We start from the raw sequence: 22,993 nt of genomic DNA, 5'->3' as shown, positions 1-22,993 counted from the left end.
CACTGGTAAATATTTGGATACAAGTCCAAGGGTGACCGTCACTCTTTTATCCAGTAGAATTGCCGCTCGTCCAAACACCGCTAGTTCTCAACGGCCACTAGTTGAACTGGGTTGATTGCTCAGAAAAGACTGAAACTCTGAATTTCCTGTGTCACAATGATCGTTGCAAATACAACAAAATTGCACGGGGAGGAGGGCAGCCCTGTAAGGAAGCCTGCGGATTTTCTGTCCATTGAAAAAAATGGACGGAAAATCGATAAGCTCTGTTAGGAGTGTGACCTCCTGATTCTCTGGTATTCGATGCAATCAGGTGATCCAATAACTCCAGGTGCAGGAAAATCTGCCACTACGAGTTTGATTGGTCTGATGACAGAGTGAAAAATCTCTCAAACTTTAAGGATCTTGGTATAAATTTTATATCAGCAGTGGGAGCAGGGTCTGATGTTGAGAGCAAGAGTTGCTATTTATATACCACAATGCAGGAGGGGTGGAGCACATTCTTTCAGCTGTTATTGTCAAATGTACCCCTTGGCCGAGTCCTGAAGGGACATAGCTGCCAGACTGGGCCTGCAGCAGATGGTGAGCGAACCAACATGAGGGAAAAACCGACTTGACCTCATCCTCACCAATCTACTTGTCTCAGGTGCATCTGTCCATGACAGTATTGGTAGGAGTGACCACCGCACATTCCTTGTGGAGACGACGTCCTGTCTTCACACTGACGACACCATCCATTTAGCACTACCACCGTGCTAAATGGGATCGATTCAGAACAGATCAGCAGCTCAAAACTGGGCATCCATGAGGCCATGTGAGCCATCAGCAGCAGCGGAATTGTATTCCAGCACAATCTGTAACCTCATGGCCCGGCATATTCCTCACTCTACCATTACCAACAAGCCAGGGGATCAACCCTGGTTCAATGAAGAGTGTAGAAGAGCCTGCCAGGAGCAGCACCAGGCGTAAGTAAAAATGAGGTGCCAACCTGGTGAAGCTAGAACACAGGACCACATGCATGCTAAACAGAGGAAGCAACATGTTATGGACAGAGCTAAGCGATTCCACAACCAACGTATCAGATCAAAGCTCTGCAGTCCTGCCACATCCAGTCGTGAATGGTGGTGGACAATTAAACAACTAACAGGAGGAGGAGGTTCTGTAAACATCCCCATCCTCAATGATGGCAGAGTCCAGCACGTGAGTGCAAAAGATAAGGCTGAAGTGTTTGCAACCATCTTCAGCCAGAAGTGCCAAGTGGATGATCCATCTCGGCCTTCTCCCGATATCCCCAGCATCATGGAAGCCAGTCTTCAGCCATGTGATATCAAGAAACGGCTGAGTGCACTGAATACAACAAAAACTATGGGCCCCAACAACATCCGGGCTGTAGTGCTGAAGACTTGTACTCCAGAACTAGCCACACCTCTAGCCAAGATGTTCCAGTACAGCTACAACACTGGCATCTACCCGACAATGTGGAAAATTGCTCAGGGATGTCCTGTCCACAAAACGCAGGACAAATCCAATCCGGCCAATTACCGCCCCATCAGTCTACTCTCAATCATCAGCAAAGTGATGGAAGGTGTCATCGACAGTGCTATCAAGCGGCCTTTACTCACCAATAACCTGCTCACCGATGCTCAGTTTGGGTTCCACCAGGACCACTCAGCTCCAGACTTCATTACAGCCTTGGTCCAAACATGGACTAAAGAGCTGAATTTGAGAGGTGAGGTGAGAGTGACTGCCGTTGACATCAAGGCAGCATTTGACCGAGTGTGGCACCAAGGAGCCCTCGTAAAATTGAAGTCAATGGGAATCAGGGGGAAAACTCTCCAGTGGCTGGAGTCAAACCTAGCACAAAGGAAGATGGTAGTGGTTGTTGGAGGCCAATCATCTCAGCCCCAGGACTGATTGCTGCAGGAGTTCCTCAGGGCAGTGTCCTCGGCCCAACCATCTTCAGCTGCTTCATCATTGACCTTCCCTCCATCATAAGGTCAGAAATGGGAATGTTTGCTGATGATTGCACAGTGTTCAGTTCCATTCGCAACCCCTCAGATAATGAAGCAGTCCGAGCCGGCATGCAGCAAGACCTGGACAACATCCAGGCTTGGGCTGATAAGTGGCAAGTAACATTCGCGCCAGACAAGTGCCAAGCAATGACCATTTCCAACAAGAGAGAGTCTAACCACCTCCCCTTGACGTTCAACGGCATTACCATCGCCGAATCCTCCACCATCAACATCCTGGGGGTCACCATTGACCAGAAACTTAACTGAACCAGCCACATAAATACTATGGCTGCAAGAGCAAGTCAGAGGCTAGGTATTCTGCGGCAAGTGACTCACTTCCTGACTCGGAGAGGAGGGGGTTGGTGAGATTGGGACTTGGAGTGGAGGGGGTTGGTGAGATTGGGACTCGGAGAGCAGGGGGTTGATGAGATTGGGACTCGGAGGAGGAGTTGGTGAGATTGGGACTTGGAGAGGAGGGGGTTGGTGAGATTGGGACGGAGAGGAGGAGGTTGGTGAGATTGGGACTCGGAGAGGAGGGGGTTGGTGAGATTGGGACGGAGAGGAGGCGGTTGGTGAGATTGGGACTCGGAGAGGAGGGGGTTGGTGAGATCGGGACTTGGAGAGGATGGGGTTGGTGAGATTGGGACTCGGACAGAGTGGGTTGGTGAGATCGGGACTTGGAGAGGAGGGGGTTGGTGAGATCAGGACTTGGGGAGGAGAGGGCTGGTGAGATTGGGATGGAGAGGAGGGGATTGGTGAGATTGGGACTCGGGAGGAGGGTTCAGGAGATTGGGTCTCGGGGAGGGGTGAGTGGTGAGATTAGGACTTGGGGAGGACTCTATCATAAGCTTCATAACAACCTTCATAATTTGATAGAGTAGATAAGAGTAATCATAATTTTGAACACCTCTATTAAATCTCCCCACAACTTTCTCTGCTCCAAGGAGAACAATCCCAGTTTTTCCAGTCTCTCCACATAACTCATGTCCCTCATTAGATAGACTGGGACTTTTTTCCCTGGAGAGTAGGAGGTTAAGGGGTGATCTTATAGAAGTCTATAAAATAATGAGGGGCATAGATAAGGTAGATAGTCAAAATCTTTTCCCAAAGGTAGGGGAGCCTATAACGAGGGGACATAGATTTAAGGTGAGAGGGGAGAGATACAAAAGGGTCCAGAGGGGCAATTTTTTCACTCAATGGGTGGTGAGTGTCTGGAACGAGCTGCCAGAGGCAGTAGTAGAGGCGGGTACAATTTTGTCTTTTAAAAAGCATTTGGACAGTTACATGGGTAAGATGGGTATAGAGGGATATGGGCCAAGTGCAGGCAATTGGGACTAGCGTAGTGGTATAAACTGGGCGACATGGACATGTTGGGCCGAAGGGCCTGTTTCCATGTTGTAAACTTCTATGATTCTAAGATTCTATGATTCTATGATCCCTGGTACCATGCTATTAAATCTCCTCCACACCCTCTCTAAGACCTTGACATCCTTCCTAAAGTGTGGTTCCCAGAATTGGACATGATACTCCAGCTGGGGCTGAACCAATGTTTTATAAAGGTTTACATAAGAACATAAGAAATTGGAGCAGGAGTAGGCCAATCGGCCCCTCGAGCCTGCTCCGCCATTCAATAAGATCATGGCTGATCTGATCCCAACCACAAATCTAAAGAACACAAGAAGTCGGAGCAGGACCCGGCCACATAGCCCCTGGGCCCTCTCCGCCACCCACAGGGCATTGACCGATCCGAACTCAGCTTCATGTCCAATTTCCTGCCCGCTCCCCATAACCCCTAATTCCCTTTACTTCTAGGAAACTGTCTATTTCTGTTTTAAATTTATCTAATGATGTAGCTTCCACAGCTTCCTGGGGCAGCAAATTCCACAGACCGACCACCCTCTGAGTGAAGAAGTTTCTCCTCATCTCAGTTTTGAAAGAGCAGCCCCTTATTCTAAGATTATGCCCCCTAGTTCTAGTTTCACCCATCTTTGGGAACATCCTTACTGCATCCACCCGATCAAGACCCTTCACAATCTTATATGTTTCAATAAGATCGCCTCTCATTCTTCTGAACTCCAATGAGTAGAGTCCCAATCTACTCAACCTCTCCTCATATGTCCGCCCCCTCATCCCCGGGATTAACCGAGTGAACCTTCTTTGTACTGCCTCGAGAGCAAGTATGTCTTTTCTTAAGTATGGAGACCAAAACTGTATGCAGTATTCCAGGTGCGGTCTCACCAATACCTTATATAACTGCAGCAATACCTCCTTGTTTTTATATTCTATCCCCCTAGCAATAAAAGCCAACATTCCGTTGGCCTTCTTGATCACCTGCTGCACCTGCATACCAACTTTTTGATTTTCTTGCACTAGGACCCCCAGATCCCTTTGGACTGCAGTACTTTCCAGTCTCTCGCCATTAAGAAAATAACTTGCTCTCTGATTTTTCCTGCCAAAGTGCATAACCTCACATTTTCCAATATTATATTGCATCTGCCAAATCTCCGCCCACTCACCCAGCCTGTCTATATCCCCTTGCAGGTTTTTTATGTCCTCCTCACTCTCTACTTTCCCTCCCATCTTTGTATCATCTGCAAATTTTGATATGTTGCACTCGGTCCCCTCCTCCAAATCGTTAATATAGATTGTGAAGAGTTGGGGACCCAGCACCGACCCCTGTGGAACACCACTGGTTACTGGTTGCCAGTCCGAAAATGAACCATTTATCCCAACTCTCTGCTTCCTGTTCGATAACCAATCCTCCACCCATGCCAGAATATTACCCCCAATCCCGTGATTTTTTATCTTAAGTAATAATCTTTTATGTGGCACCTTGTCGAATGCCTTCTGGAAGTCTAAATACACTATGTCCACTGGTTCCCCTTTATCCACCCTATACGTTATATCCTCGAAGAACTCAAGCAAATTTGTCAGACATGACTTCCCCTTCATAAAGCCATGCTGACTTTGTCCTATTAAATTATGCTTATCTAAATGTTCCGTTACTGTCTCCTTAATAATAGACTCCAAAATTTTACCCACCACAGATGTTAAGCTAACTGGCCTATAATTTCCAGCCTTCTGCCTACTACCCTTTTTAAATAACGGTGTTACATTAGCATTTTTCCAATCTGCCGGGACCTCTCCTGAGTCCAGGGAATTTTGGAAAACTATCACCAAAGCATCCACAATCCCTACTGCCACTTCCCTCAAGACCCTAGGATGGAAGCCATCAGGTCCAGGGGATTTATCCGCCTTGAGTCCCATTATTTTACTGAGTACCATCTCCTGAGTGATTTTAATCGTATTTAGCTCCTCCCCCCCGAGAGTCCCCTGTTTGTCCAGTGTTGGGATATTCTTAGTGTCCTCTACTGTAAAGACTGAAACAAAATATTTGTTCAGCATTTTTGCCATCTCCATGTTTCCCACCATTAATTTCCCGGTCTCATCCTCTAAGGGACCTATGTTTGCCTTAGCCACCCTTTTTCTTTTTATATAACTATAGAAACTCTTGCTATCTGTTTTTATATTTTTTGCTAATTTCTTTTCATAATCTAACTTCCCTTTCTTAATCAATCCTTTAGTTACTTTTTGCTGTCTTTTGAAGAATTCCCAATCTTCTATCCTCCCACTAAGTTTGGCTACCTTATATGTCCTTGTTTTTAGTCGGATACTATCCTTGATTTCTTTACTTAGCCACGGATGGCTGTCATTTCTTTTACACCCTTTTTTCCTCAGTGGAATATATTTATTTTGAAAGTTGTAAAATAACTCCCTAAATGAACACCACTGCTCATGTACCGTCTTACCCTTTAATCTATTTTCCCAGTCCACTTTAATCAATTCCGCTCTCATACCATCATAGTCTCCTTTATTCAAGCTCAGTACGCTTGTTTGAGAATCAACCTTCTCACCCTCTAATTGGATATGGAATTCAACCATGTTGTGGTCGCTCGTTCCAAGGGGATCCTTAACTAGGACATTATTAATTAATCCTGACTCATTACACAGGACCAGGTCCAAGGTTGCCTGCCCCCTTGTAGGATCAGTTACATACTGCTCAAGAAATCCATCCCTGATGCACTCAATGAACTCGTCCTCAAGGCTGCTCTGCCCAATTTGATTTGTCCAGTTAATATGATAATTAAAATCCCCCATAATTATGGCTGTTCCCTTATTACATGCCCCGACTATCTCCTGATTAATACTTCTTCCAGCAGATTTGCAACTATTAGGAGGCCTATATACTACGCCCACTAATGTTTTTTTTCCCTTATTATTCCTTATCTCCACCCAAACTGTTTCATTATCTTGATGCTTTGTCCCAATATCATTTCTCTGTATTACTGTGATTCCTTCCTTTATTAACATAGCCACCCCACCTCCCCTTCCTTCCTGCCTGTCCTTCCTGATTGTTAAATACCCTGGCATATTTAATTCCCAGTCGTTGTCACCCTGCAGCCATGTTTCTGTAATGGCCACAAGATCATACCCATACGTAGTTATTTGTGCCGTTAACTCGTCCATTTTATTACGAATGCTACGTGCATTCAGATAAAGAACTTTCAAATCTGTTTTGTGACGCTTAGTTCCTGCTTTTTCCTTTTTTAACACTTTACCTATTACTCCATACCTTCTGTCCCTTCCTGTTACGCTTTCCTCTCTCTCCCTGCTCAGGTTCCCAACCCCCTGCCACTTTAGTTTAAACCCTCCCCAACAGCACTAGCAAACACTCCTCCTGGGACAGCAGTCCCGGCCCTGCCCAGGTGCAGACCATCCGGTTTGTACTGGTCCCACCTCCCCCAGAACCGTTTCCAGTGTCCCAGGAATTTGAATCCCTCCCCCTTGCACCATTCCTCTAGCCACGTATTCATTTGAAATATCCTCCTATTTCTACTCTGACTAGCACGTGGCACTGGCAGCAATCCTGAGATTACTACCTTTGAGGTCCTATTTTTTAATTTACCTCCTAACTCCCTATATTCTGCTTTTAGGACCTCATCCCCTTTTTTACCTATATCGTTGGTGCCTATGTGCACCACGACAGCTGGCTGTTCGCCCTCCCCCTCCAAAATGTTCTGTAGCCGCTCCGAGACATCCTTGATCCTTGCACCAGGGAGGCAACACACCATCCTGGAGTCTCGGTTGCGGCCGCAGAAACGCCTGTCTATTCCCCTTACAATTGAGTCCCCTATCACTATAGCTCTGCCACTCTTTTTCCTCCCAGCCTGTGCAGCAGAGCTACCCGTGGTGCCAGGAAGTTGGCTGCTGCTGCCTTCCCCTGATAAGTCATACCCCCCAACAGCATCCAAAGTGGCATATCTGTTTGAGAGGGGGATGGCCACAGGGGACCCCTGCACTACCTGCCTGCATCTCTTACTCTTCCTGGTGGTCACCCATTCACTTCCTGCCTGTATACCCTTTACCTGCGGTGTGACCAACTCGCTAAACGTGCTATCCACGAGTTTCTCTGCATCGCGAATGCTCCACAGTGAGTCCACCCGCAGCTCCAGCTCCGAGATACGATCGGTCAGTAGCTGCAGGTGGACACACTTCCCGCACACATGGTCGGCAGGGACACTGGTAGTGTCCATGACTTCCCACATCTTGCAGGAGGAGCATATCACGGGTGCGAGGTCTGCTGCCATGACTTGCCTTAGCTTAGTTACCCCTTTTAAATTACGTTGAAATTAGAAAATGTTAACTATACTAGGGACCTAGGTTCACTAAAAAAAAAACACTATCTGCTATAAAACCTGCAGATCTTCCCTTTCTTATTACTTTACTTACAGTAAAATGGTAGAAATACTCACCTGAACCTACTCACCAATCAGCTGCCTCCCCTGTGCCGCGTCACTTTCTGACTGGTGACGTCACCCTGAACTCTGCCGCTGGTCTCAGAGTCTCGCTCTCAGAGTAAGCTCTGGTCTCGCTCTCTCCCGCCGCTCACCGACTGAACTCTCGCTCTCTCCGCGCTGTTTATATCCCCGCTCTGGTCTCGCTCTCTCCCGCCGCTCACCGACTGGACTCTCGCTCTCTCCGCGCTGTTTATATCTCCGCTCTGGTCTCGCTCTCTCCCGCCGCTCACCGACTGGACTCTCGCTCTCTCCGCGCTGTTTATATCTCCGCTCTGGTCTCGCTCTCTCCCGCCGCTCACCGACTGAACTCTCGCTCTCTCCGCGCTGTTTTTATCCCCGCTCTGGTCTCGCTCTTTACCGCCGCTCACCGACTGGACTCTCGCTCTCTCTGCGCTGTTTTTATCCCCGCTCTGGTCTCGCTCTTTACCGCCGCTCACCGCTCTCAGGTCCACTACCGCTCTGCAGGAAAAGCAAGGCAAAGCAGCACCTCCTTCCCCCACTTTACCCAACTCCCACACGTACCGAACTCTCAGCACACTGTGTTGCTTTTGTACTCTATGCCTCTATATATAAAGCCCAGGATCCCATATCCCTTTTTAACAGCTCTCTCAACTTGTCGTGCCACCTTCAAAGACTTGTGTTCGTACACCCCCAGGTCACTTTGTTCTTGCACCCCCTTTAAACTTGTACCATTTAGTTTATATTGCCTCTCCTTATTCTTCCTACCAAAATGTATCACTTCACACTTCTCTGCGTTAAATTTCATCTGCCACGTGTCTGCTCATTTCACCAGTCTGCCTATGTCCTTCTGAAGACTGTTACTATCCTCCTCGCTCCTTACTACATTTCCGAGTTTCGTGTCATCTGAAAACTTTGAAATTATCCCCTGTATACCCAAGTCCAGGTCATTAATATATATCAAAAAAAGCAGTGGTCCCAACACCGACCCCTGGGGGATACCACTGCACATTTCCCTCCAGTCTGAAAAACAACCGTTCACCACTACTCCTCTGTTTTCTGTCCCTTAGCCAATTTCGTATCCACGCAGCAACTGCTCCATTAAACCCATTGGCTACAATTTTGCTAACAAGTTATTTAGTGATACTTTATCAAATGCCTTTTGAAAACCCATACACACATCAACTACACTACCCTCATCAACCCTCTCCATTACTTCATCAAAGAAGTCAATAGTCAAACATAATTCGCATTTATCAATTTTGTGCTGGCTTTCATTTATTAACCTATATTTTTCAAAGTGCCAATTAATTTTATCCTGGATTAATGTCTCTAAAAGTATCCCCATCACTAACGTTAGGCTGACTGGCCTGTTGTAAGGGTTTTTTTTCCAGGGCTTATCGTAGGTCAGCCAGTTATGTTTTTCTGAGCTGCCCTGCCCACGGTGCGGTTTCGAATCGCTTTCCCCTTCCTGATTCTGAGCTCAGGACTTATCGAGTGGTAATAAGGACAGACGAAGAGACCAGTGGATTGGCACAAGGAAAACCAATGTTTATTAATAAGGAAACTAAAACTACAAGGTAAACAGTATTATATAGAAGATAAAAGGAATCGCTATGGATGCAATACAGTCTTACACTTAATGGGGTGGAAGAAACGGACACATCGAGGGAAAATTCTAAAATCACAATTTTAGCAATAGCCCTTTAACTCCCACCCTTACACCTAGCTAGGTTGTCTTGTGGCGGCCAGAAAAAAAATAATGCTCACCGTGAAACAGATGAAGAGGTCTGGCTCCTGTGTCCTGCTGCTGCTGTCGACATGTGGTTGCGATGTTTACTGGACGGCCTTCCTTCTTGGTTGCTAGCAGGCAAGCAGGACACTGGGCCAAGGCGAAGAGAAAAAGAGCGAGAGGTTCTGGGATGCCCCCAGTTATACCCTCCCGGTAATGGGTTAATTTCGCGCCTCATCAGTTTGCTCCATTGTCCGATTTGGGCTGAAAACGTAAGACAAAAGGGGTCCCGATCTTGACCCATTTACATTAATGGCTGGTACCTGTATTGATCTGTTCCATAACTGCTTTCCATTGTTCCGAATGTTCCTTAATGGGCTACCTTTAGTCCTGGGATTATTCCTGCTCGAATTTTGATTGTGTAGAACGGCAACGTTGATGGCTTGCCTCAGGGCGTGAATGCAACTGCATTGTTCAAAGAAACCTGTCTGAAACACGGAGCCTGCCAAGCTGTTATTGAATCCAATTTCAAATCTGCCGGCCCTTGGCCATGTGTCTGACCGCAGCTATTTTGAAAGACCCTGGATTTTTTAAAACACAGTCACACCAGGGTTTCTTTAATAACTCCAATAAATCTTCGGGGGGGGTGGGGGGAACATGTGAAATTTTGCGAATCCCTTCACTGCAGTTGTCGGGTTCATCCCTCTCCCTTTTTTTGAACAGGGGTGTAACATTTGCAGTCCTCCAGTCCTCTGGCACCACTCCCATATCTAAGGAGGATTGGAAGATTATGGCCAGAGCCTTAGCAATTTCCACCCTTACTTCCCTCAATAACCTAGGATGCATCCCATCTGGACCGGGTGACTGTTCTATTTTGAGCGTTGGCAATGTTTTTAAAACCTCTTTATCTATTTTTATCCTATCCAATTTCTCTACTACCTCCTCGTTTTCTGTGACATTAACAGCATCCTCTTCTTTAGAGAAGACAGATGCAAAGTACTAATTTGGTACCTCAGCTATGCCCTCTGCCTCCACAAGAAGATCTTTTTGGTCCCTAATCAGTATGACCCTTCCTTTGACTACCATTTTCCTATTTATATGTTTATAAAAGACTTTTGGGTTACCTTTTATGTTACCCACTATTCTATTCTCATACTCTCTCTTTGCCCCCCTTAATTCCTTTTTCAGTTCTCCTCTGTACTTCTGGTATTCATCTTGGTTCTCAACTGAATTATGAACCCAACATTTATCGTAAGCCTCCTTTCCCTGTTTCATTTTAATCTCTATATCTTTAGTCATCCAGGAAGCTCTGGCTTTGGATGTCCTTCCTTTCCCCCTCGTGGAAATTTGTTAAGTCTGTACCCAAACTATCTCGTTTTTGAAGGCCTCCCATTGCACATTTTCTGTTTTTGATTCCATCCACCCTTTCCAACTCACTGAAATTAGCCCTCCTCCAGTTGAGTATTTTCACCTTTGATTTTTCCTTGTCCATAACTACTCTAAACCTAATTATATTATGATCACTGTTTCCCAAATGCTCTCCCACTTAAACATACTCCACTTGCCCCACTTCATTCCCCAGAACTTGATCCAACACTGCTTCCTTCCTCGCTCGGTATCATAGAATGGTTACAGCATAGGAGAAGGCCATTTGGCCCATTGAGTCCGTGCCGGCTCTTTGTAAGAGCAATCCAGTTATTCCCATTCCCCTGCTCTTTCCCTGTAGCCCTGCAATTTTTTTTCCCTTTAGGTATTTATCTAATTCCTTTTTGAAAGTCACGATTGAATCCGCTCCCACCACCCTTTCAGGCAGCGCGTTCCACATAATAACCTACTCGCAACGTAAAAAAGTTTTTCCTCATGTCGCCTTTGGTTCTTTTGCCAATCACCTTAAATCTGTGATTTCTGGTTCTCGAACCTTCCGCCAATGGGAACAGTTTCTCTTTATTTACTTTATCTAAACCCTTCATGATTTTGAACACTTCTATCAAATCTCCTCTCAGCATTCTCTGCTCTAAGTTCTCTATCCACGTAATTGAAGTCCCTCATCCCTGGAACCATTCTATTAAATCTCTTCTGCATCCTCTCTAAGGCCTTGACATTTTCCTAATGTGCCCAGAATTGGACACAATACTCCAGTTGTGGCCGAACCAGTTTTTTTATAAAGGTTCAACATAACTTCCTTGCTTTTGTACTCTTTGCCTCTATTTATAAAGCCCAGGATCCCGTATGCTTTTTGAACCGCTTTCTCAACCTGCCCTGCCACCTTCAAAGATTTGTGCACATATACCCCCAGATCTCTCTGTTCCTGCACCCACTTTAGAATTGTACCATTTAGTTTATATTGCCTCTCCTCAATCTTCCAGCCACAATGTATTACTTCGCACTTCTCTGCATTAAATTTCATCTGCCACCTGTCCGCCCACCAGCCTGTCTATGTCCTCTTCAAATCTATTACTGTCCTCTCATTGTTTACTACTCTTCCAAGTTTTGTGTCATCTGCAAATTCCAAAAAAGCAGTGGTCCTCGTACCGCCCCTGGGGAACACCACTGTATACCTTCCTCCAGTCCGAAAAACAACCATTCATCACTACTCTTCGTTTCCTGTCACTTATCCAATTTTCTATCCATGCTGCCACTGCCCCTTTTATTCCATGGGCTTCAATTTTGATGACAAGCCTATTATGTGGCACTTTATCAAAGGCCTTTTGAAAATCCTTTTACACAACATCAATCTCACTGCCCTCATCAACCCTTTCTATTACCTCATCAAAAAACTCAATCAAGTTAGTTAAACACGATGTGCCTTTAACAAATCCGTGCTGGCTTTCCTTTATTATTCCGCACTTGTCCAAGTGACTATTAATTTTGTCCCGGATTACCGTTTCCAAAAGCTTACCCACCACCAAGGTTAAACGGACTGGCCTGTAGTTGCCAGGTTTATCCTTACACCCTTTTTTGAACAAGGGTGTAACATTTGCAATTCTCCAGTCTTCTGGCACCACCCCATATCTAAGGAGGATTGGAAGACTATGGCCAACATCTCTGCAATTTCTGCCTTCACTTCCCTCAGCAACCTAGGATGCATCCCATCCAGACCGGATGACTTATCTAATTTCACTACAGCCAGCCTTTCTATTACCTCCTCTTCATCAATTTTTAGCCCATCCAATATCTCAACTGTCTCCTCTTTCACTGTGACTTTGGCAGCATCTTCTTCTTTGGTAAAGACAGATGCAAAGTTCTCATTTAGTACCTCAGCCACGCCCTCTGCCTCCATACATAGATCTCCTTTCTGGTTCCTAATTGGCCCCGTCCCTCCATCCTAGTACCCGTTTACTATTTATATGCGTATAGAAGTCTTTTGGATTCTCTTTTATGTTTGCTGCCAATCTATTCTCATACTCTCTCTTTGCCCCTCTATTTTCCTTTTTAACTTCTGCTCTGTACTTTCTATCTTCAGCCTGGTTCTTACTTGTATTATCAACCTGACATCTGTCATAAGTCCCCTTTTTCTGCTTCATTTTACTTTCTATCTCTTTCATCATTCAGGGAGCTCTGGCTTTGGTTGCCCTACCTTTCCCCCATTGTGGGAATGTACCTAGACTGTACCCGAACCATCTGCTCTTTAAAGGCCGCCCATTGTTCGATTACAGTTTTGCCTGCCAATCTTTGATTCCAATTTATCTGGGCCTGATCCGTTATCAACCCACTGAAATTGGCCCTCCTCCAATTAAGTATTGGAGAGTTTGCAGTCCAAGCTCAAGCTCGAACTTCAATTAGGGGAACAGCCAAACAATGGTATTTGAGAGGAAGACCTTCTGTCCTTGTGGCGGATAATCTGATTTTAATGATGGTTGAGGGATTAATATTGGCCAGGACACTGCGGAGATCTCCCCCACTACTGCACTGAAGTGTCAGCCTGGAATATATGCTGAAGCCTATGGAGTGTGATTTGAACCCATAATCTACTGACTCAGAGGCAAGAGTGCTGTCACTGAGCCAAGGCCGACACCTTGGCATGAAACATATTTGTAATCATTTTTGAAAAGCATCTCACTCCTCCATGCATTCTTTTGTTTTTAAATGTCTGGAACGATAGCAAGATGAATCTAATATCTTTTGCAAAATATGAATGTGGTGAATGGATTTGGCTTTTATCTCTTGTGGAAGTCAATCCTGCATTTCTTGCTTACAAAATTAAATTAGCCTTGGTTCTGGGTTGCCTTGTTGGGTCCAGGTGTAAATTGTTTTTGGAGTAGGTGATAACAATCTGAATCCCACAGTACAGTAAAATAGCTAGGTATGTCAGTAGCGGCACATTACATTCCTAGGCACTTCCCTTTTTTGTTTGATTTGGAGGAGTAAGAAAAGGAAAAGGTGAGTTTGTAAAGTAAGACCATCCAGGACAGGCTGAGCTAAAGTAACTTGGGCCCAAGTAGCCACTAAGCCCACTCTTTATTCAGAGAGAAATCGAAGCAGAAACCTCACAAATAATTAATATACATAATACAGGAGTTGCACTTTGGTTTGATAATAATTGCTGATTTATTGGTGATTTTGTTACAACTACACAGTTATTATGACCGTGACAGTGGTGTAGGGTCTAATAAAGGGGAACAGCTGAAAGATGGGGTAGGAAGGGAGACTGCCTTTGTGGCTGGGATTTTAATGATAGAATCCATAAATCTTGGAGAGGCAGATGTATCCAGGCCTAAATCCATTGATATGCTTTTATATCCATCATTTAATTTACTAATGGTGGTGATAAATCTTACAGTTCAATAGTTTAATTTAAAAATAAAGTAGTTGTTTTGGCTCAGTCGATCCCATGCAACCGATTCACTTGAGAAAAACAATTATCACCAGCGTCAGCGCCTTTGTTACATAAGAAAATCTAGCTTTTTTCAATAGCAAAAATAATTGTTTTTAAGCTCTGACAATAGTCTTCACTGTCATCTTTGTACTCCCCTCTTAAACTGTGCACTTTGTATCCCAGAACATTTTTGGCACCAATTAGATAAATTACCAGTAAATTCACATGAATTATGAAATTAATTTAGTATTTCTTTGTGGACATGAATGGAAAGCCCACATGCTTGATTTGTAAGCAACAGGAAGCTGTGGTGAAAGAATACAATATTCAAAGACACTATGAAGCACACCATGGTGAAAAATATAAGTGCACAGGAAAGTTATATGAAGATAAATTTTCTGAATCAGCATCATCGTTTAAAAAGCATTGTTTAGGATGTTTGCTAGTGCTTGTCATAGAAGTGATGTTGCTGTTAAGAGATGTATATGATTGCCCATGAACTAGCTGTGTCATTGAAACCATTTTCTGAGGGAGAATTTTTGAAGGTCTACATGCTAAAACCTGCAGAAATAATGGGGTGGAAATTCAAATGTGTGGCAGAAGCCGGGGTAAGAGCTTATCCGAAATTAGACCTCAGGCCTCATGTGATCCCTCCAGGTGCAGTTCGCCCAATGTCGGGGATTAAATTTGAACCTGCTGGTGGAAAATATAGGGTGCTCTTTCCCTACCATTTCTTCAGCGGCCTCAAGCAGTCCGTTTAAAAACTGCTGTTTAGGCTGCAGTAGAACTGAAAAAACTAGCTTGCACAGCACTTGTTCCAACTAGTTTTTCACACATTTTGCCTGAAACAGGCACTGGACCCTTCTTTGCAGATTTGAATTGATCTGGTGCTGATTTCAGGTGGTCATAAGGGACTCCTAAAAACAGTGAGGACCAATATAGTGCCGGGCATGCCGTCTGCAGTTTAAGTGCAAGACCTTGAGCCCAGATATTGGCATATATAGCGCTTGTTTTATGCCTAAAAAGCAGGCAAAATGCATACCAATTTCTACTCCACTGTGCCCAAATAACTTTTGCCGAATGTGGCCTATGCCAAGGATGCCGGATCAGGCCCACTATACAAAATGAGTTTGACATCCCTGCTTTAGAGCCATCAGTATCCCATACATCCATCTTTGTGATGATTTGACATTCAGAACAAATTGCTGGTTCATTGTCAAACAGTGTTCTACTGTACCTCACGCATTCTTCGTATGGGAGCCTAAACTGTGAGTTTATGGGAGAGGGAACAGCCATCTACAGTGTGCGCACACTTACCAGCAGAAGTTACCAGATGTTGATCAGGAGTGAAAACACTGGCTGATTTTTCCCTCCCTAGCCTAGGGTCACTGAAACCAATTTCAGCAACACCCTGGCTGAGAACAGCTAACTCAATACAGGGAATTGAATTTACAGCTTTATGGTATGTATGGCTCAATTATTTGCTAGATTTATAAGCTGAGTCAATAAGGAGTACTGCTGCTGGTGCTTATGAACTTCGAGTTACAATATTTATCAGCGTATTATACTCAAGTTTTCACCATGCCTCAAACCAAATATATATTTATATATTACTGAAAAATTGTTGCCTATAATCTATGTACCATATCTATGATAAATATATATTAGATATATTGTGCATTCATAGCAAAAATAGGAGCATTCGGCCTTTCGAGCCTGCTCCCCATTCAATATCATGGCTGATCCTCTATCTTAATACCATATTCCCGCTCTCTCCCCATATCCCTTGATGCCTTCTTTGTATAGAAATCTATCTATCTCCTTCTTAAATATATTCAGTGGCTTGGCCTCCTCAGCCTTCTGTGGTAGAGAATTCTATAGGTTTACCACCCTCTGAGTGAAGAAATTTCTCCTCATCTCAGTCCGTATCTGAGACAATGACGCCTTGCTCTGGGGAAACATCCTCCCTGCATCCGGTCTGTCTAGCCCTGTCAGAATTTTATACGTTTCAATGAGATCCCCTCTCATTCTTCTAAACTCGAGTGAATACAGGCCAATCTCTCCCCATACAACAATCCTGCCATCCTAGGAATCAGCCTGGTGAACCTTCGCTGCACTCCCTCTATGGCAAGTATATCCTTTCTTAGGTGAGGAGACCAAAACTGCACACAATACTCCAGGTGTGGTCTCACCAAGGCCCTGTATAACTGCAGTAAGACATCCTTGATCCTGTATTCAAATCCTCTTGCAATGAAAGCCAACATACCATTTGCCTTCCGAACTGCTTACTGCATCTGCATGTTTGCTTTCAGTGACTGGTGTACAAGGACACCCTTTGTACATCAATATTTCCCAATCTATCACCATTTAAATAATACCCTGCCTTTCTGTTTTTCCTTCCGAACTGGATAACTTCACATTTATCCACGTTATACTCATCTGCCATGCATTTGCCCACTCACTCAACTTGTCTAAATCGCCTTGAAGCCTCTTTGCATCCTCCTCACAACTCACTAGCCCATCTAGTTTTGTATCATCAACAAACTTGGAAATATTACATTTGGTTCCCTCATCCAAATCATTGATATATATTGTGAATAGCTGGGGCCCAAGCAATGATCCCTGCGGTACCCCACTAGTCACCGCCTGCCACCCTGAAAAAGACCCATTTATTCCCACTCTCTGTTTCTTTTCTGTTAACCAATTTTCAATCCATGCCAGTATATTACCCCCAATCCCATCTGCTTTAATTTTGCACACTAACCTCTTATGTGGGACTTTATCAAAGACCTTCTGAAAATCCAAATAAACCACGCTCACTGGTTCTCCCTTATCTATCTTACCAGTTACATCCTCAAAAAACTCCAGTAGGTTTGTCAAACACGATTTCCCTTCCATGTTGACTTTGTCTAATCCCATTGATATTTTCTAAGTGTCCTGTTATCACATCCTTTATAATAGACTAGCATTTTCCCTACTATTGATGTTAGGCTAACTGGTCTGTAGTTCCCTGTGTTCTCTCTCCCTCCTTTTTTAAATAGTGGGGTTGCATTTGCCACCTTCCAATCTGCAGGAACTGTTCCATAATCTATAGAATTTTGGAAGGTGACAACCAATGCATCCACTGTTTCCATCTTGTATAATTATCCCTTGTAGTCCCCCAATATTGCTGGATTTGGTCAACTTCTTTTTGTAGATTCTAAGCTGTACTACCAATAGATTCTTCCAGTTTTTATAGTAAAAATTGGCACTGTTTCACTGGCCTTTACAATTTTGATTGTTTATTTTTGACTAGCCAGATCAAATTATTAGCCAACACTGAGACATTGCAAGACCTGACAGTATAATGCTTGTTTGATCCTGTGGTGTTGTTGCTTGTCCTAACAGAGAAATGTACAGGATGAATTGGTACAAGTCCAGCCCAAATTTAAGGCTAACCTGCTGGAGTCAGTGGATCTTTTCCAGAAGGAAGTGCTCAAATATGGACGACAGTACGAAAAGGTAAACTTATTTAAAAGTTTTTGGTAGTATTAAATTTGCTGATTGTACAGGACAGGAAAAGATCATCATGGTCCATGTGGTTGGTCTCAAATTTTGAAACCTGCCATTCACTGTTCTATCTTCATACTGTTGACCGGAGGTCACCGGTTACGGTTACTGGCTTAGTACAAAGAGGAGAAGGGTCAATTATCTCTTAACTCTCAATTCGCTTTATTCACGCCGTTAGATCATATACATATAGCTTATACATCTGGTTAGATATAGACATGCAGGTTACACCAGGTTATACAGTTTTATACCCAAAATAGGATCTAAACGCACACCCACTAGGTTTCTCTGACACTTCCTGAGTGGTCACAGAATATAAAGGATAATACCCGAAAAGGAGAGCTGACAGTGGCCAAGCGTTCTGTTCTCTCTCTCTTTCGACATCGTCACTACGTCCCTGACGTAGGTTCTTCCACTTTCTTGATGGTTGGTCTCCGGAGTCTTCGCTCTGGCTCTACGCCCCAGATCCTTCATTCTTATTCCGAATCTTATCTCTTCAAGTTGTGCTGTCTCTCTCCCTTTGGTTTAGGCTTGCTCGCCTTAGCCTGTCTCTTCTCCTCATTGGCTCTGTCCCAAGGACTTAGGTAGCATTACTTCATTACTCCTTTTCTAAATAAGGACTTGTGTCTTATCACATCTCCTTTGTCTTTCACAAAACTTAGCTAATTCAAACCGGTTCCAGCCAGCTCAGGCCAGCGACTGAACTCAGGTTACTTCAGTTCAAAAGTTGCTCTTGCCTGTGTGTCAGCAGCTGATGTCTCAGGTTACTTTCTGCAGCCCCTGGCCAACAATACTCATCAATCACTTTAGCCTCGATATTAATCCCCATCGACGAGTGGGAGAGAGTCGGGGGGAGGTTAAAATGTAAAAATTGCATAACTCGACCCCAACTCGCCGCACATTCGCTCACTGCAATTTTCACAGCAGCGAATATCGGGGTGGCCGAGTGTCCCACTGTGGAGAGGCAGGAGGCTTATTAACATATTTAAATCGGAATCCTATAATGCAATTGGGGCCCCAGATTGAACTTAATTGGTGTAGCATGTGTTTCCTGAGGGCCGGGGAAGTCACGAGTGAAACGGAGGCAAGATTTCTCGGTGCTTTATCGGGGTGGTTAAAGGTCAGGAAGCCTGATGTGAATAAAGGTTCAGTGCTCCCGGGTGCTTTCTCAACTCCTTCTGGGATATGGTTTGATGAAATTACTTGGTGTGAGAGATTAATTTGGAGAGTTTTGAGTTGTTCAGATAGAGAAGCTCATGATGGGTGGTGCCATGGCTGCTCTCGATTGGACTGAGGAAGAGGAGGAGAATGAGGATCAACAATAGTAAGGGTGTGATGTGGAGGGAGCTGCAGGTGACCAGCAGCTAAGGGAGCAACAGTGGGGACGAGCTCGCAGAAGGCCCTACCCACCTAAAAGGGTCTACAGACAGAGGCTCAGCTTCCTTGACCTGTTGGAAGAGCAGTGCTTCCGATGGCTGAGATTGTTACGTTAGGTGATTGCAGACCTCTGCAGCCTCCTACAAGAAGACCTGCTCCCTGCTGGACCCAGCGGCCATGCATTACCAGTCACTGCGAAAGTCACCACAGCCCTCAATTTCTTTGCCTTCAGCTCCTTCCAGGCTGTTACCGGAGACATAGCAAGGGTATCATAGACGGTTGCACATAAATGCATACGGCAGGTGACGGACAGATTGTTTGCCAGGGCTGGGAGGTATATAAGCTTCCCCTGGACTGTAGCCAGAATGAGCAGGCATTGGGATTGCCTCTCTGGATGGCTTCCTACAGGTAGAGGGTGGCATCGACTGCACACGTGGCAATCAGAGCATCCCCGACCAACCAGCAATATTCGTCAACCGCAAGGGATTTTATCCATCAAAGTGCAGCTGGTGTGCAACCGTAAAAAAAGTTTGTGCAGGTCTGCGCCAGATTCCCTGGGAGCTGCAATGATGCTTTCATACTGTGGCAACATCCCCAACATGTTTCGATCTTAAAGGTGGCTGCTAGGTGATAAAAGATCCCCTCTTCAAACCTGGCTGATGACACCTCTGGAAAACCCCACTGATGAACACCAGGACCGGTATAACTCGAGCCATATGACCACTAGATGTGTCATCGAGCAAGCCATCGGCATGCTGAAGTTGCACTTCAGGTGCCTGGACAGGCATAGAGGCTCCCTTCAGTACTCACCAGCGAGGGACTGGAGGATAATCGTGGTCTGCTGTGCCGTGTTAGTTGTATCCATGTGATTTATGTCAATTAGAGTTAATTGCATTCAGGTGGTGCGTATCAATTAGGAACTCTCTTGTATCCATTTATAAGAGAGCTGATTTAGGTTGTGGTGTGGGTGTAATGTGGAGCTCTGTGAATAAAGGCTTGGAAGCAACTGAAGACTAGGCACTAGTATTGTATTCTTCACCACCTGGCTATTCAGTTTGCAACATGCTACAAAACATAGCGCAGCAGCGAGGACTAGAGATCCAGGAAGAAGAAGCCACTCAGAACACCTCATATAGTGGGATGCCCAACGCAAGACCAGCCAAACACATTGCTACTTGAGATAACAGGGATGCCCTGATAGCTCTAAGGTTCAGTTAGTCACTCACACTGCACCAATGTCACGATAACATCATCCCCCCTCACACGAGCAATCCTGTAACCATTCATCCACTGGTTCCATATCCACCAATTGGTGTCAGTCAATTCACCTCTCCACCTTTAGCACCAAACAAATGAAAAGCAGAATGGGAACTCGCCATTCGATAATGAGGCACACAAGAAAGTGGTGCGAATTTATAAATTTGCGAGAGAGGAGAGAGCGGAGTGCGGAATCAGCGATAAAAGGAGCAGCAAGAGAGAAGAGGGAAAGCCGAGTGCGGGATCAGTAATAAAAGGAGGAGAGAGAGAGGAGATAGAGTGGAGCTTGGGATTAGTGATAAAAGGAGGAGCGAGAGAGGAGAGGGAGAGCGCGGGATGAGAGGTGAAAAAACACCGAAAGTGACATCAGCACAAGGGAAGGAGCTGATTGGTGAGTTGCTGGTGAGTGTTTTTTTAAGTCTTTAAGTTTATTCCTGTTAAGTTTAGTTAATAATATAATAAATAGAGGCATGGCAGGGAACCTTAGACCCGTTGAATGCACATCTTGTGCTATGTGGGAACTCCAGGACACTTCCCATGTCCTATGGGGGAGGTGAGACGTGTGCAACCACAGGTGCAGGAAGTGTCGGCAGCTGGAGGAGCTCGAGCTCCGGCTTTCAAAGCTTGAGCACCAGCTGGCGTCACTGCAGTGCATCTGTGAGGCTGAGAGCTATGTGCATAGCACATTTCAGGAGGTGGTCACCCCACAGCTTAGGAGAGTCCAGGCAAAGAGGGACTGGGTGATCGCCAGACAAACAAGGTGGACCAGGCAGGTAGTGCAGGAGTCGCCTGAGGGCTTCTCACTCTCTAACCAGTATACTGGTGGGGGAGAGGGTTCCTCTGGGAAATACAGCCAGCGCCAAGACCATAGCACCATGGGTGGCTCAGCTGTACAGGGGTGGAGGAGAAAGGTCAGGAGAGCAATAGTGATGGGGATTCTATAGTTAGAGGAGCAGACAGGCGTTTCTGTGGCCGCAGACGTGATTCCAGGATGGCATGTTGCCTCCCTGGTGCCAGGGTCAAGGATGTCACTGAGTGGCTGCAGAACATTCTGGAGTGGGAGGGTGAACAGCCAGAGGTCGTGGTCCATATCGGTACCAACAATATAGGTAGAAAGAGGGATAAGGTTCTGCAGGCAGATTTTAAGGAGTTAGGAAAGAGATTAAGAAGCAGGACTTCAAAGGTAGTAATCTCCGGATTGTTTCCAGTGCCACGCGCTGGCAAGTATAGAAATAGGAGGATAGAGCAGATGAATCCGTGGCTAGCGAGATGGTGCAGGAGGGAGGGCTTTAGATTCCTGGGGCATTGGGACCAGTTCTGGGGGAGGTGAGACGTGTACAGGCCAGACGGGTTGCACCACAATGGAACTGGGACCAATGTCCTCGCGGGGAGGTTCGCTAATGCTGTGGGGGGTTTAAACTAATTTGGCAGGGAGATGGGCACCAGGATGTAGCATTGGAAAGGAGGATCAAGGTGCACAAAGGATTGGGAGAGAAAGATAGCACTAGAACAAGAAATAGTACGGTATTAGGTGGGATCAGACTAATAGAGAGTACAAAAAGGTCTAAAATTGGTTTACAGTGCATGAGTAAACGCACGAAGCGTGGTAAACAAGGTTGGTGAGCTGCAGGCGTAATTAGTCACATGGGAATATGATGTTGTGGCGATAACGGAGACCTGGCTCAAAAAAGGGCAGGATTAGGTACTAAATATTCCTGGATACAAGATGTTCAGGAAAGATAGGGAAGGGAAGAAAGGAATGAGGATGGCAGTATTGATTAAGGAGAATATTGCAGTGCTGGAAAGAAAGGATGTCCTGGAGGGGGTCAAGGACAGAATCTATTTGGTTAGAGTTAAGAAACAAAAGAGCTGCCATTACACTACTGGGTGCATTCTATAGGCCACCAACTAGTGGGAAAGATATAGAGGAGCAAATTTGCAAGGAAATTACAGAGAGGCGCAAAAGCCATAGAGTAGTGATAACGGAGGACTTCAACTATCCTACTATAGACTGGGATAATAATAATAATATAAGGGGCAAAGAGGGGGAGGAATTTTTGAAGTGTGTTCAGGAGAACTTTCTTGACCAGTACATTTCCAGCTGAACAAGGAAGGAAGCATTGCTGGATTTGATTTTGGGGAATGAGGCGGGCCAAGTGGAGCAAGTGTCAGTGGGGGAACATTTAGGGAGCAGCGATCATAATATCATAAGATTTAGAATAGCTATGGTAAAGGACATGGATCACTTTAAAGTAAAAATACTCAATTGGAGGAGGGCCAATTTCATTGGGATTAGAACAGATCTGGCCCGGGTAAATTGGAATCAAAGATTGGCAGGCAAAACTGTAATTGAACAATGGGCGGCCTTTAAGAAGGAGATGGTTCAGGTTCAGTCTAGGTACATTCCCATGAGGGAGAAAGGTAGGGCAACTAAAGC

The 22,993-nt window shown here is 45.1% G+C and overlaps 1 protein-coding gene across 1 annotated transcript in view; it reads left to right on the top strand.

Moving 5' to 3' along the window:
• LOC137322209 (dynein axonemal heavy chain 8-like) overlaps positions 1-22,993 on the top strand; it is a 1,675,662-nt gene that overhangs the window by 715,020 nt on the left and 937,649 nt on the right. Inside the window, exon 38 of the mRNA XM_067985325.1 lies at positions 17,761-17,874. Coding sequence (XP_067841426.1) covers positions 17,761-17,874 — 114 coding nt within the window. The remainder of the gene's footprint in view (positions 1-17,760; positions 17,875-22,993) is intronic.

The sequence above is a fragment of the Heptranchias perlo genome, chromosome 5, assembly GCF_035084215.1.
Source record: "Heptranchias perlo isolate sHepPer1 chromosome 5, sHepPer1.hap1, whole genome shotgun sequence".
Taxonomy (NCBI): Eukaryota; Metazoa; Chordata; class Chondrichthyes; order Hexanchiformes; family Hexanchidae; genus Heptranchias; species Heptranchias perlo.
This window is presented reverse-complemented; position numbering and strand designations above follow the sequence as displayed.